At 36.0% G+C, this 16444-nt stretch overlaps 1 protein-coding gene across 1 annotated transcript in view; it reads left to right on the top strand.

Annotated features, from left to right (window-relative positions):
- Nucleotides 1-16444, top strand: part of RABGAP1L (RAB GTPase activating protein 1 like) — a gene marked incomplete at its 5' end in the record, with an annotated part of 248601 nt that overhangs the window by 40715 nt on the left and 191442 nt on the right. Inside the window, 2 exons of the mRNA XM_080623938.1 lie at nucleotides 438-582; nucleotides 14120-14213. Of these exons, the coding sequence (XP_080480064.1) occupies nucleotides 438-582; nucleotides 14120-14213 (239 nt within the window). The remainder of the gene's footprint in view (nucleotides 1-437; nucleotides 583-14119; nucleotides 14214-16444) is intronic.

Genomic DNA, 16444 nt, shown 5'->3' with positions numbered 1-16444 from the left:
CTACTAAAACCTCTTACCATTATTTCCCCCACACCCTCCCTGCCCCAGGCATTTGATTCCTATTTGTCATGTTAGTTTCTCCAATATTTTTCTTGTTTGTGCTCTCCTCTTGTGCTGCAGTTTCTCTTTTGACCTCATGTCATTATAGCTATTATGATTGGTGAGCTTTTTTTGTCATCATTCTGAACAATACTTAAAGTGGTTGTTAAGAGCCAGCAGTTTTATTTTTCCTACCTGTATAACTTAGAGAAACAGAGCTGTCAATTACTGTCAGTCTACAGGTGCCATTGCGAAGAAATCTGAGAGAGTCTTGCCCAAACTTTTGTTTAGCCTTAGTAGGAGATTTCTTTGTGTGTGTTTGGTTTTGGTTTTGGCATGCTATTGGAACTATATTTATCAGCAGTGAGGACCTAATACATACATGCATTTTATTTTAGTCTGAAGGAAAAAGCCATACAAATGCTGGGGATGCAATTTATGAAGTTGTCAGTCTGCAAAGAGAATCTGCAAGAGAGGAAGAATTGGTCAGCCCAGCAAGTGGAGGAGGGCCTGTATCATCCCAGGAGGATGAGGCAGAAGAAGGTAAGAATAAAAGATCCCGAAGATACTATTGTTATATTTCTGCTTTTAATTTGCTCATTAAATCTTCCTGTTTGTGCCTATTAGAAATACAACTGCTTTGGACAAAAAGATCACACCTAGTTTTCTATTAGCAGTGGTTCTTCGGTAATAGCACTTTTACAAACCAACTTGGAGTTCTTCATATTTACCAATTTGGCATCCTTCCTGTAGCAGCAGCAGACAACACGTCCATTTTAATGTGTGCTTCAATATGTGTTACTGATGCACTTGTGCTCTGGTAACAAGATAGAAGACCTTTTCTAGAGGGTTTTTCTTCTGATTTGGAAGCCATTTGCCTTGAAAGTGCTGCTAAAGGACAGCATTGAAATGGGCTTCGAAATGGCAGGCTTTAAGAAGACCTGGACTCATATGGGGCATTTTTCCACCCCCAAGCTGTCTGCTTAGCATGTGATTTGTTTTACCTCATTTATAATTAGGTCTTAACAAAATACCTCCTGGTTCAGCTGGACATCATGTTGGGGATTGCTGCTGTTCATGGACCCAGCATATTTGTTCCTTCTGAAGCTAATAGTACCTCAGTGTCTTTCCCATGTCTTTTTTTTTTTTTTTTTTTGGTGGGGGGGGGTGTTTGGTAAGGATGTGAGGTTGTGTTAGGTTTTTGGTTTTGGTGGTGGTGGTAGTTTTTGTTTGTTTGATTTTTTTTTTTTTTTCCAAAGGCCTTTGGTGTATTGTCATCTTTTTGTAGTCTGAAGATTAGCCTGTAGCATTCAGAATTCAGAATAGGCTTTCTGTGTGCCATTTTTGATCTGGATATCTGACCAACCAGAACTTGTGATAGTTTTGCAAAGTTATTCTTCAGATATCTGGCACTGTTCTCTCAATACTATATAAAGGCTCACTTACAGAGGAAAAATTCCTTCTTGATTCTTACTTATACATAAGTAGGTGGATACTAGTTTATGCAACACAAATCAGAACCCTGTGATTAAAACAGTCAGGAGCAGACAGATATGGTTATGTGGTTACTCTTTTCCACTTGAAAACAAAAAAACCCGCTCATACTAAGGTGACAGACACCAGGCTTACAAAACCCACTTGTGAGCTGAAAACCCCTTACTGATTCCTGGAGGGAATGAGATGGGCATTGATTATTTCTTCCCTTGCATCAAGTACCACTTCTGAATAGTAAAAATACTATTTTCTCTAAGGGAGCTTTTATATTTAATTGCTATTTGGGTTTGCTTTACTGTTCATAGCAAGAATGATTTTAGATTTGACCTTTGGGTCTTGTGGTTCAGTACAGAGTAGTTTAACATCTATGGGTGGTGTTCTCTGGGCTGGATGTTTGAGTTGTGTAGTCAGAATGTTTTCTGGAGCTTGTTTGATAGGATAGGGTCCAAGTAGTGACTTGACTACTTTTTTTTTTTATATTGCTTCTTACTAGGAAGAGTAAAGCACTCTTCCAGAAGCTGATAAATGTAGCACAATTAATAATAATTTGGATATTGTTCTCTTGGTACTATTATAGAATGGCTTTACTTTATTATGAAGTATTCCACTGGGGTATGAACCTAAGTTTAACTTTGGTTTAGCTTCCCAATGCTAGTTTACATATTTTAAATGTAGATTACTTCCTAAGAGAAGACATTAAAAATATCATGATGTGACTCTGTTCTCATGGAAACTGCGTTTAGAGTTATCTATCCTGGTGGATATGCAGGTTAAGTGAGTCATTTGCAGTTGATCTAAATAAATCTCTTCATTCTTTTTCTTTCTTTTTCTTTTCAGGGTACTAATTATGATGATGGAAAAAAATCCCCTTGAGTTTACAATGTCTTGTCTTAGCCTTGGAAGAAGGCTTTTTATTTTCTTTAACATTAAGGATGGCTACCTGGCCATATAGGGTTTTTTTCTGCTTGCAACCTAAGGCAGGTGTGCATTTTAAGAATTTTACTATTTCATAGGCCAGAGCCTGGTGTTCCCATTACTGATACTGAGGATTATTATTTGTTCTCTTATTTTTGTTACATCTTCATAATCTATCCTGCATGCCCTCAGAATATTAGGTAATTTACTTCAGAAGCACTATACATTGCAGTTTCATTTGTGTAAGAATGCATGCCTCATCTGTACCTTACCTGATTTCTATGTACTGTGCGTGTGCATACACACAGCTCAGTGGGATGTCTTATGTCATAAGTATATGAATAAAGATGTTCATAAGAAAGAAGGCATTTTTTCCAATATTCTTGTTCTTTTTGTTTTAATGAAAGGCCAAACATGATTCCTGCCCCCTGCAATAATGATTTAAAATAATTAGTATACTAGAGTTAGGCATAGTCCCTTTCAAATTTGCAGCAACTGTTATAGAAAATTGAGATAAATTCCCTAAATAACTTACTTAGCTTTTTAATAGCCTTTTTTCATTTTAGCTTTATTTTTCATCTGAACAGCTATATAAAAAAATAAGATTTTTGCAAAGATTGTGCAGTAGTTACTTAAAGTGAGGTTGATTTTGGAAGATCTCTCCTTTTTTAAATTATTAATATTGTAATAGATATTTCTGGCAACCCAGTCATGTAAGGTTCCTTGCTTTGGAGATAGTAATTTTTAAAATACAGTTAATATTAATGATTTCTTGTCAAAACCTAGAATGTAAAGTATACTCCGTGATAAGAAGTTTTGTATTACAGAATATAATTTTAAAATATTAAAATATATAATGAGGAAAATACTACATTTCCTGGAATGGTTTCAGATAAAGTGAATTTAAGTATCAATTTTTATCAACAAGCAAAAAGGTCACTGTTAATATTTAATTTTGAGTAGAACCTTGAAACAACGTGCAGAACACAATTGGTTGAACTAATCTTTCTTCTTTTTGCAGCATTAAGAGTAAGGGAGAACATGTAACAGAAGTGATGGTTGGTATGCTATATTAGTCAAAAAAGGCAAAGCTGCCCAAAGCATTTTTATTGTAGTGTCATTCTGTGGCAGGATAAAGTGGCTGGCTGCATGTGTGAGCCTAAGGATTGGAGAAATTTGCTTTCCAGAAGCTTTTGCAAGGAGAATCTGCAGTCCTAGAAACAAATAACAAAGGACAAGGGAAGAACAAGTTGGCTTCTTCTAGCAGCAGTGCTTGCTTAGACCATACATGAAATGATGACTTGTTTGGCTCCAATATTTTAATTCTTTTTTTAATATAACATTTCAGGAGAATACTAAATAGCGCCTTTTGAGTTTCTTCTTGAATCAGAATAATGTCAGAAGGTTAAGGATCACTATAAGTGGGAGCAATTCTGTTTAAAAACAGAAAATAGTTTTTAAACTGATTGTAACTGAGTTGAAGTTTTTTATTTTTTTTTTCATGTGGTCCTGTGTGTGTGGTTACTTGTTTTTGTTCCAACCCGTAAATTGCCTGCAGAGTAATCACAGGATGCTTAGGGGACATTCTTGAAGCAGGTAATTCATGATAGGTAAAAGACAACATGCCTTGCAAGTTATCTTTTGTCTTTTTATCCAAAAAGAGTTTTCTGAGCATGAGTTGCAGGTTGCCTCTAGAACACTCTCAGATGACTTCCAGGAATCCAGAACTGTTTGGATTTGTGTTTTTATTTACTGCAGCAGTAGGTTTCATAATGATTTAGGTACTACTTTTCTGACTGCTAGGAACTGAACAGGGATGTAGTTGACTGCGTAGTGGGTACTGGTCCATAAACAGTGTTATTAAACGAAAAAAGAATCCTGTTGAAATGTGTTTGGTGTTTAGTTACTGGCATTTAGTAAGAAGAAATTAGATTTAAATATGAAGCTGTAGGAGTAAGAAGGAGCAGCAAAAGAAAAGAAAAAACAATCTTAGGAGGATAAAACTATTTCCGTGTTCTGTCTGTCTTAAATTCTAAGAACAAAAAGAAATAAAATAGAAAAAAATAATGTAAGAGGTATGGAAATTCTGTGGGGAGATGGTGAAATTTGACAATGAAAATAGTAATGAAAGGATCCTGAAAGCTTCAAAAAATCTGAGTGTACTGGACAGCACAAAAAGCGGTGCATACAATAGATAAGGAGTCGGCAATACTAAATGATCGAAGATGATCAGCCAGACTAAATCAGGATACTGTATCAAATGTTGTGGGTGGACAGAGGCTGTTTACAGGATTCAGAAAAGCGAAATAGTAAAGGAAGTGATGATACAGGAGTCAATAGAGCTATTGAGAGTATTTTGTGATAAAATAGGGGTTTACGATGAGGGATAGTGTGCACAAATGAGGGTGACTTAGTGAGAAGAATGACATTGGTAGTGTGGAAGTAGTCAACTCTGCATTTTTATCCAAATTAAAGATAACTTGATGTAACTCATAGGAACTGTTCGTTAATGTTAATTCAGTACAGAGTAATGTTGATGAGTCCTAACCATGATAAATTAAATCTGTGTTGGAGTCTTTTTGCCATCTCCATTAAAAATTAACTAAAATGATACAAATCCAAATTCATGAGTTCATTTGGCTAGTGGCTGTCTTCAGACAAGAACTTTTTGCTGCAGTTCCATAGTTGCCAAGATGAGTTTTAAAATACAAGCACTTCTGAAAAATGCAGATCTGTAGCTTCCAAATGAAAAGAAACTATTCCGGATGAGCCTGATGTCATTGTATGGGCTCTATTATCCGTTCTCTCGGATTGGATTATTTTCATGCCTTAGAAGTTAACATTTGTTACCAAAAATCATAGAATAAGTGCACTCAGTTGACTTCTGCAGCTGTTATTGTTCTGCCAGAGAGAACATAATCCCTTCTTCAGTATATAAAACCAAAAATACTGAGTGCAGAAGACATTTTTTTAGTATGTGCTGAATGGTGACGGTTCTTATTGATTGTTACAGTTGTATTTAAATTTGGTCATGCAAGTATGGCCTTTCTGTTAAAAGGCAAGTGTTCGAAATGTTTGGAATTGGAAGCACTTCTGTGGGTGACAGAAGTATTTCATGAAATTGCATAGTTGTAAATGAAATGTAAAATTGGAGAATTTTAGTTTTGCTTCTGTTCCTGTTTTATGAGGAGCTAGAGTATGGGGAAGGTCACCTCCCTGGGGATCAGATTCTTTCCTGTCCTGTAATCCAGACTGCTGCTGGAGTTCACTTTATAAGCTAGGTTTACAGGTTAGGCCCTTGAAGAAATGTGACTTAGGCTGAGCTGTTGTATTCCCCTCTTCCTCTCCAGCATCCTCGAGACACTCCTGCAGGGTGCATCGGGGTAGACATTATAGGTAGGGATTTTTCCTTTAATAAAATATGTTGCTTACACTGACTTTGTGAAGTTCAAGGCAAAATATAATTCCATAATTGTGGCCTGGGGTTCATGGATACTCCAGGTAAATATGTTGATGGCTTTGTTTTATTCTTCCAGAATGATGGGAAAAATTAATTTCAAGTTAAGGGGGTTTTCAGTTCCTTGGGTACATAGGTGAAGTATGTTTCTGGATTCCAATTCTCTTTTTACAATTTATATAAAAACACTTCAGATTATGGTGTAATAGACACTTTTCAAAATAGACACTTCAGTAATAGATGAACATAAATTTGTGTTTGCATCTTGTCTGCACGCAATTGCAGATTATTTTGAATGTTTTGAATGCTTTGAGTAGTGGTTGTCTTTTCTTGTCGGCCTATAAACAGTGTGGTAAAAGTGTGATATAAAGTAATTTGAAGAAGGAATTAGAACTTTGCTACTGCTAGAGCATCTTTTCAGGTTTCAGTCATGAGCGCCATACTTTTTGTGACCTCAAGCTGCCTCTACGATGCTTACATAATTTCACATTTCATGTAATTAAAAAAATAAATCTTATTTAACCACCTTTATGTAATTTATATAAAAATGATTAAAAGGCATTTCTTAAACTATTCCCCCAACTTTTTACTAATAATTATTAACCTTAAGGTGAGATTTTTTTTTTTCAGTTTTGATCATTAGCTTCCTAGTATTTTGTTAATTCTGAGTTTTTTATAAGCAAAGTGCCTTGCATACTGCCTTGGTAAAATGCTAAGAAATACATGATTTTTATGTGTTTCTGATGTTGGTGTTTTTTTCTTTTTTTTCATTTGATTATATCAAATATGGCAGTTAGATGCTAATCTACAAATTTGTAAATATAAATACTGAGTAAAGAATTCCGTTGCCTTAGAATTATGACATCTCAAATTTGATTTTTCTTGCATGTCCTCAAAGATGTCAGTTTTCAGACAGTACAGTACATGTGGAAGATGTTTGTATTTATAAGAATACCTCCACTGTGCAGCATTTAGTTGGCTTTGTCATCTGTGTGGGAGCAAAACTACTGAACTGAAGTAGTCATTTTTCTCCACTCTTTTATTCAGCTTTAAGCATTTGTACATCACCTTTAGATATGTCATGGTGGCTCACTTGTACATTCACTACATGAGGGCAGAATCATCTCTGCTCATGTTTTTACACTCAGATTTGGATGCACAGTTAAAGTTTATTTTTGTGACTTTTTAAATGATTCCTGTTTAAGATGACGGGACTTGTGTAGAAACTATAGATAGAATTAAGATATGTTTTTAAATGTAGAATTTTTGTTGTATTAAAAAAGAAAAGTCAATGTGGCTACCCATTTAACGCAGCCAACAGGATTGTTTCAAAGTAGAAGAGTGGATCCTGTGAGAGATTTTGCACAGACTTCTTTATAAGATGTGTGAAAATCATTATCGTATGCAGTGAGTGAAACACAGACATCATATAATCTAATCAACATGCTGTTCTACCCTCTTTCAGTGTTTAACAAATGTAAGGTTTTTTTGAGATCTAGATTTTCAGTTATGTAGAGATGCAGTTAAATTTGCAAACTGTTTGGAAGGTAATAAAATTTTTGAGATTTGTCAGCATTTAGGTTTTGCTTGAATGATTGCAAGTAAAAAATATGTACTTAAAGTTCATTAGAAAAGAATAAGATTACATTTTTTTTGCTGTTACTGGTTTGCTTCTAGTGAAGAATTTGGGTATCTTTTTTGGTTTTGCTCCCTTTATATGTACTTAACTAGCTGGCAAATTATTTTTTCTTCGAGTTAATTATGTAACCTACATATAAACAGAAGGTTCCTGTGAGCAAGTTCACTGCAAGTTGTCGTGTTCATATTCATCAATCCATATTTTTCTGCTCCTGATTATTGCTCTTCGTCCTAAATTAGAAAATGTGCTGAGGATTGTAACTTCATAAATATATGATTTGGAAGGCATTTTGAAATCTTTTAGTGTTTATCAAAATATTTTGTAATCCACTGAGAAGATGTGCCTTTCTGGAAATCTGCCTTATTTAATAATGGAATGAATTTCATGACTTAAACTTTGTTTCACTCTTATCTTTCCTGGCAAGCCTATAGTTCATACTCTGTGATTTCCTCTTTTCTCACAATCTTCTTTTATCTAGTATGTATGGAATGATTCCATGCCAGTAACGTCTATATCTTACTGCTCTGATAATACGCTGCCAAGTTCAGCTCCCCCTTCATTTTTGTTCTTCTCCTACATAAAAATCAAACTTCTCATTTTTGAAGTATTCCAATTCTATTCCCACCTATCTTCATGACCTAGTTTCCTTCTCCTTCAGGCTGCTCCAACTATATTATTTTTCAGTTCCACCTACTCTTTATTTCACGTGTAACAGCTTCTCAATTTAAACTCATTAAAAATCATTTTCTCTTCTTCACATCAGTGCTCAAATCCCACCTGTTCATTTTTGTCTGCCATATCATGCTTTCTTCTCATTGTAGGATGTACTTCACTTATTTACTTCTATGGTTGAACTGTCTGAACTAACAATATTGTTTCCTGCCTTATTTGCCTTTTTTGTTAACTGACAAATGAGTTTAACTTCTGAGGAATTGTCATATTTTTGGTGATGTAGTAACCTAGTAGATCTCTTTAAGGAGAACTGAACCTATTGGAAAAGTGTCTGCATATCTATTTTCAACTGGTGTTAGATATGGGTGAAGGGAGTATTGTTTAAAGGAAAAAATGTACTCTTTCACTGTAAACCCAAGAAGATTAAAAACATTAGTTGGTTACTTTTGTTTGAAAGAGTCTGTTAAGTACTTCCTCAGAGAGAGGAAGATCTGTGCCATTTGACTTTTTTCTGAGTTGGTCTTTCACAGTATTTTGTTACAGTCTTTGCACAACTTGGACTGCTGTGAATACTACTGTTATCCTCAAAGCGTGCTCTGTGTTCTGTGTTTGATGGCCTTGTGCTGTAAGAATAAATGTGGGGGACGATGAGGCCAAGATTTTGTTTCTCTGTTACATTTTTTCTGGTGGGTTTTTTTTTGGGTGGTTTTTTTTTTTTTTTCCCTACTGTGAGGTATTTGCTTATAATTTGGAGTTACTATGTGCATAATTTTTCTGTTTTAAACACTTGATGGCTCAGTATTTTGTTTCAACACCTCTTCTCAACTGGAGGAAAAGTCAGAAATGGTGGAAGTCTGGAAAATATGTCCTTTGACGACAGAAACAGGGTTTTTTTAAGAGAAGGAAAAGAAAGCTGTAGATGTTGATTTTTTTGTTTTGTTTTTGTTTGGGTTTTTCATGGTGTGGGTTTCTATTTATTTATTTATTTATTTATTTGAAGGGGGATGTGCTAAAATTGCTTGGGAGAAGAAGAGTAAATTGCAGGTAGAAAGAATTAGGTTCTAAGTAAGAGATGTAGTCCATGGAGTAAGAGTAACGAAGTCCTTGGACTGAACTGCTCAAGGGGAGTAACTGAAGGCTTGTAGGGTTAGGCTAGCCAAATATCTGCAAGGGACTATATGATCAAGACCTGCATTCTCTCTAGTCAAGTTAAAAAGTAAGACTATTTCAATGAGTAAGAATTCAGTAACTAGTGGAGCTGTCTCATAAGGCTCATCTTAATCGCTCTGCCTCTATCTTGGGAGATAGCTAAAACCTCTTGTGGTGTTACAGTGCTTCAAATGTGTACCGCCATTAGGGTGGTCTTCTGCAGCACTTCATCAGTTACAAGTACTTCATTGTAAAAACACGCAACAAAACAACCAACCAACCAAACAGAAAACCCAAACACGTGTCCACTGGCCCAAAATAACCTTATTGCCATTTCATGTCAAAGGTAATTGTTATAATTCTGAAAGTTTTGTTTTCCACTCAAAACAGCCTTTCAGGCTATTCTGGATCAGACTAAATCCAAAGGGGTGCCTCTGCTACATGGAAGATGGACCGCTTGGGGAAGCATTTTCCAAATATTGGTAACCAAAATACTGAGCCATAGTTTATTTTGCTAAAAGTGCTGCTAAAGTGCTAAGAGATTTTTCATACCAGCAGTCATACTTCTTAGAGTTGGAGTCTGTTTTCTAAAGAAGGGGGGAAAGTTATACTTGAGGCTAGTCAATAAAATATTGTTACATAATAAATGTTAGCGCTGAGCCACTTAAAATACAACTCTTTTGTGTCCTATTCTGAATAGTCTGCTCATATACTGAATAATTTATGTAATGAGTGTTTCTAAATGGAGTAGGCACAAAATTAAGTATATCCAATACGCTGTCAAGCTTTTTTTCAGTTAGTTTCTTCTTAGTTTTTAGTTTCTTCTTGAATGTCCCTGCAGATTTTTGAAAGAGACTACTTCTTATAGATTTGTTTGGCTGTAGGTAGACTAACAAAACAGACTACATACAAAATCTGCCATCCAGAGATCTTTCCCCAACCTGAGTCAAATCTGTGCAGGCTTCAGTATTTAACTTATGCAAATGGCAAATGTACGAAAGAGAAAAGCAAATGTCATTGGGCCAGAAGGAGGTTCCAGGTCAGTCTAAGCTTTCCATGGGACTGGTTATGGAGCATATATTCCCAAAAGTCGTTTCTAAACATGTGAAGGACAAACAAGGTCTTTTGGAATGGCTAGTGTGGATTTATGAAGGGCAGGTCATTGTGACCAACCTCACTACTTTCTGTGACAAGGTGACCAGTGCTGTGGACAAGAAGTGGGTGGTGGATGCTGTATGTCTTGAGCAGAGACTCCAACACTGTGTCGCATGGAGTCCTTATCATTGAATCAATGAGATAGGGACTGGCTAAGTGAAAAATAATGTGGTTGGAAGGTTGGCTGGACTGCTGGGATGAAAGAATCAAACAATGGTGCATAGTCCAGCTGGCAGCCAGCAAGCAGCGGTATCTTCTCAGGAATCAGTATTGGGATCAGTGCTCTTAAATGTCTTTATTAATAACGTGTGTGATGGGACTGAGAGCACTGTTAGCAGGTTTGTGGATAACAGCAAATTGGGGAGAGTGGTTGATAATGCTGAGGAGCTGGGCTCCTACTCAGAAGGACCTGAGTACCTTTCTTGAATGTGTTCAAGAGTACCCTCCTGTTGTGGTTTAAGCCCAGCTAGCAGTAGAGCACTAGGCAGGTGCTCACTCACTCCTCCCTCCTGTGCACCCACAGCCTACTCACTGGTGGAGTGGTGTAAGAAGCAGAAAAGGCCTCGACTCTAAGGACTCCCCAGGAGTAACTAAAACATCCCTGTGTTATCAATACTCTTTCCAGTACAAATCCAGAAGATAGCCACATACTATATACTGAGAAGAAAATTGAGTCTATCCCAGCCATCTAACCCATCTGAGGTTGAGTTACCCATACTGGTGCCTGAGACCTGATGTAACTAGAGCTGCTTGGAGTAGGAGATTGGACTAGATGATCTCCAGAGGTGTCTTACAGCCTGGAGTATTATGTGATTCTGTGCTGATGCCATGCAGAGTGATGCTTGCTGTTTAGATGCTGGCTGTGTAAGTGCGATTCTTCAGGCTTGCTTTAAACAGACTCTGAATTCAGGGGTTTGGTTTGTGAGGCATCCACAAGGGGTTTTTTGTGAGCTTTTTGTGATTTTTTTTTTTTTTTAATCACATTGCAATTCCAAGCAAACAAATAACCCAAATGGTGTACTGTTATCTGTAAGTATTCTTAAAGGCTGTTTTCCATGTGAACATATTTACAGCCCAGCCTCTCAGGTTTGCTTCCTTGAGATGTGTCCCAACCTCCTCTCATTCTGATGAGGCATAAGTTTTGTTGTCCATTTAATAGGTTCTGAGAGGTCAGGGCAAGTAAAGGAGGAAGGGAGAAGTACACAGCACATTTAGAGGAAGGGATATGTGGTGTTCCCAGCAGGATAAGTATGGATAAAATCATGCTCTGGCTAATGCTGCTGGCTTATAAATGCTATAAAATATGGAGGGGAAAAAAAAAGAAGTATGTAAGTGCCCCTCAGAAGAACATCTACAGTTAAATATCCCTCCCACAGCCTCTTTTTATATATATATAAAAACAATTATATATGTATTATATATAAATACATACTTTTTAATATATATATAATTTTTTTTTCTCCACCTCAATTTATACCTAAGTGTTTACACAGGCCAGAATAGGCAAATAGTCTTTAGAGGGGAAACAAAGTAGGCATTTTTAAAGCTGTTTATGCTCTCTTTGCTGTGTTCCATTTTGAATTTTGATGTTAGAGTCTTTTGAAAGGGAGCATATGGCATTTCTAATTAAGGCCTGTGATTTTCTGACATATAACTGAATAATACATTCCAAATATTGATAAGCCTTCCATGTGAAAGAATTTTCAGGGCCGAAGCACTGTAGCTTTGTGATACATTTTGCTGGAGTAGAGTACATATGCTATGTAACACTGATCTCCTTAAGAACTTCGAAGGATTTTGCATAGAATACCAGTGTAGTGAGAAAATAAGGGGTTTGTTTCTTTCATCTGATGTTAATATTCCTTGGCAAACTCAGGTTTGGATTGCATATCAACTAGGGTGCTTTGTTCCTGAAAGCATTCAGTGTAACTTCATTTATAAATGTTTTGCACTGGTTGGGGGTTTTATTCATCTTTATCAGATTTTGTTTCAGTCTGCAAGCTTTGTTTGTTTTCACCAGTAGCTCTTGTAGAGATGCACTATAGTTCTTCAATCTCTTCAAAGGGTTTCACTAATCTAATGTACAATTTGAAATGCAGAGAAATTTCTGATAAGTTTCTCTCTTCTCTCAGGGCAGCATGTTAATTGTCCTTGAAATACAGTATATGCTATCTTTGCCCTCACAGTCCATTGTCAAATTCAAGCCCTGATGATATTTTTATTAATGCCTTATATTTGATAATTGCTGAAACTATGAATTAGAAATGTGTAATTGAAGTGAGAGTGATGGGGGTGAAGACTTAAGAGGATAATTGTTCAAGTACTGAAGATGCTCTTCTACTTGAACTACTACTGTTGTCTACATAAAGTTGAGGTATTTAATGTACCTGAGGAATTAAAGATATTAGGCCAACAACCAGATGTGACTGAGTAGTGTGGAGAGATTATCTGAGGGATTTGGGAAGCAGATGTAGCTTGGTCCTCCTTTTTTTTCCTGTTTTAGCTTCTTGAGACAGCTCAGTTTATAGGAGAAGGCAGCCTTGGAGACCTTCTAACGTCTAAACTGTCCATAGTTTCAGAGGCTTCTGAGGATAATGGGACTGTTGCTGTGTCTCTTTCTTTGTTGTGTTTAGGTTGTATAGTAAAGATGCTTAGAGTTGGAGCCCTGTCCATGTTTGGGATTATTGAAATTGTACTCATGTTTAATTTTTAACAGCATTTTATTCAGATAAAACTGAGAAAAGTCCAAATAACTGCAAAGCCATGTTCATGTGAGGAGTTGCTCAGAAAAGTTAGACTGGTCAACTTATTGTGGACAGCTGTGTAGACCCATAAGAGTCTTGGAAATTGGATAGCTACTTGAGCACACTGTCCCATGCTCACATTCTCTTCTGGCTTTGTGTATTAGCCATATAATGACATGTATCCCTTTGTAAGTGTTTTATTATTAATACTTTTGAGGTTTCTTTTCCATTTGAAACTTTCTTTTCTGTTACATGCATATAATATAATCTTTAATGTTACAGTGTTGTTTTTTGCTGCTCATCTATGAATTTGTTTCATTAATGATATTATTTTGTGGCTCTGAGTAGGCTTCTTCATATCAGAGTATCACATGGGGGCAGAATGACAGCTAAGGGATGAAGCAGCATTATGTGCTATACTTCAAATGAGAGTTCTCTTTATATGAAGTCTGGAGTGGATGTGTCTTTTGGATAATACTGCATTGTGAAACTTAATTAAAATGGATAATTGACAGCCTTGAATCTTTTCTCACATAATGCTTTCCTAGATTGCAGACCGTTTTCCTTAACAGTGCTGTCAACTATTCTCTAGTCTCGTTCATTTAAACTTTATGGTTACTTTATTAATACACTTGTTTTGTCAAGTCTGCTAAATATTCTTTTTGGTTCCACTAATATTTTCCATGTCATTTGATGTTTTTAAAACTGATACATGAGAAGAATTTGTCTGAGGCCTGTATGTATGCATCTTTAATGTCTGTTCTCTTTGGTAAACCTGTGCATGCTTTAGGTTTTATTTTTTTTTCTGTTTCTTTTTCCCTTTTTTTTTTTGTTTTGTTTTGTTTTTTTTTGCAGAGAGTGATAATGAACTCTCCAGTGGCACTGGTGATGTGTCAAAGGATTGTCCTGAGAAGATTTTGTATTCCTGGGGAGAATTACTGGGGAGATGGTAATGCTTTATTTCTTAAATTTAGACTTTAAATACTAACCTTTTCTTTGTTTTATGAGACTATATGCTCTTAGCAGGAGGTTTGAAATTCTTCAGCTTACACAGTTTAAAAACTAAAATACGAAACACATTGAATCGTCACTTTAAAAGTGACTGATAAATCCTCTTATTTTAACTTTCAGTTATTTGACAAATTTCTCCCACAGTGTCTGCAAAAGTCTTGTTTCATTCAGTGTTTGAGGATGTGTCCATGTATGCTCACACTGCAGGTGTGTCTTCAAATGCAGAACTTTTTGGTCACCTGTGTTCCTTGGGGCTGGATGTTAAGCTGTCATGAAAGTCAGTGCTTCTTAGTGCTAGAGTAGAAAAGACAGAACGCTGGTCTGCCCTATGTAAGCCATTTGTGCTTGCTCATGTATGTTTAATTGAATAATTTTTTTATGAACACTAATTTATTTTTTTTAATGGGATATATGTAGGCACTTGAAAAGGAATTCTAGAAAGTCTGTGATCCTCACTGAAACAGTTACTCTTAGAGAGTAAAATGGAGGCTATTTGTAACCCTGGAGTATGTTCTCAGCAGTGTTATTTTTATCGTTTTAATGAAGTGCTTCAGTAACAGCATATGCTTTCCCAAGATAGGAAAAAGTCTGTGTATTTGCTATCTCTAAGAGACCTTACACTATTAGCAAATGCCAGAACCACTTACTTGGTTTTCCCTTTGTGAGTAATAGCTTCTGCTGCCTGAGACAAAAATAATCGGAGGCCCTTAATCTGGAATTGGCAAAATTTTCTTTTCCTAATTTCAAAAAGAGAGCTAAAAATCATTTTAAGGATTTATTTAGGCAGTTTTCCCCTTTACTTGGCCACTTTGTAGCTTTGGAGAAACACAGCCTCTTACTGCTGACCTCATCTTTAATGGAGATCTTACGCAGAGGTTAGTAAATGAGACATCACAAGATTTTGTTGAGCTTAATGAAACCCTTCCTCCTGCTTGTTTTAACTATTTTGTCACCCAAGAAAGATCTCTTTGGGAAGCACAAGTATTTAATGAAATGATTGTACAAATACAGAGAGAGGAAAAGTGTGAGAGTCAGTTGATCCCTATAAAGTGTTTTCCTCACCTGAAAAGGCTGTAAACAGATCTGCTTTGGAGCTGTTTAGAACTTTCCAAAGCCTGTTCTAAAGGACATCCTAAGAGAGAGCTTATAAATTGTTTACAATTTTATATCTTGCACCTCAAAGCCAAAAATGATTTTGGCAGGTTTATTTCAATTTGCGTTGCATTTGCATTGGAAAATGCTACTTTCTGATTTTTTTTTAAATTTTTTTTTTTTTTTTGTTTAATTCATCTGTCAGTTGATTATTTTTAATTTTTGCCTGTGCCAAATACCTGGACTTCTGTGGGTAATCATGCTGAAGTAATAAACTGCCCACAGCTCGTTCTCTCAAATTTCACCTGACCAGCTATTTCTTCAAGTTACTGTTGCATACTGTTCAATGAGACAAAAAATTTAAGACTTTCGGAGTAAACTATTTTGAAGTCCTAACATATGCATTTAACTTGGAGGATCATTTAGTAGTTGAAACATCTTACTTCAAATTAGTTAAAAATTGGATGAGAAATGGGAAATCCCAGACAGCTTAAAGACTAGCAGTAGCAAACGTTTTCTTCAGGAGTGTCTCAAGCAGTATTACCTTTGGAGTTAAATTCAAGTGTATAAAATACTTGAATTCGTGAACAGCATGATGTTCTATTTTAAGAACAAAACTTGGAAACAGTAACATATGAAAAATGTTAACAATTTGAAAGCTAAAAATAGATTGAAGTAAAATCTTGTGTGTTGAAAATTGCACCATATGCTAGTGGAATATCTGTGCACTTCCTAATTTTTGTTTATTTACTTTTTTACATTTCCACTTGGAAAACTGGTGTGCTTATTTGTCTGTTAGATGAAAAATTTCTTGCACCTTAATTGCTTCTCGAAATTCCATTAAAATGTCACGCTAACCTAATGGCCTGACTCAGCAGAAACATTGCTCCAGGAGTCTCCTTCAAACATATAAACAGCGATAAGAATAAGATAATTTACCAAAAAGTCAATTAGCAGGTGTGAAGTAATGGAGTAACTTTTACATTATTTTACTATTTGCAACATCCTCAGCATGGAAGTTATTCTTGCAAGCTGGCTTAGCTCAGTATGGAACTATTTCTGATGTAGGTGGTGGGA

Source organism: Psittacula echo (genome assembly GCF_963264785.1).
Source record: "Psittacula echo genome assembly, chromosome: 7".
Classification (NCBI taxonomy): domain Eukaryota; kingdom Metazoa; phylum Chordata; class Aves; order Psittaciformes; family Psittacidae; genus Psittacula; species Psittacula echo.
The sequence above is the reverse complement of the archived record's forward strand: the minus strand, read 5'-3'. Positions and strand labels throughout refer to the sequence as shown.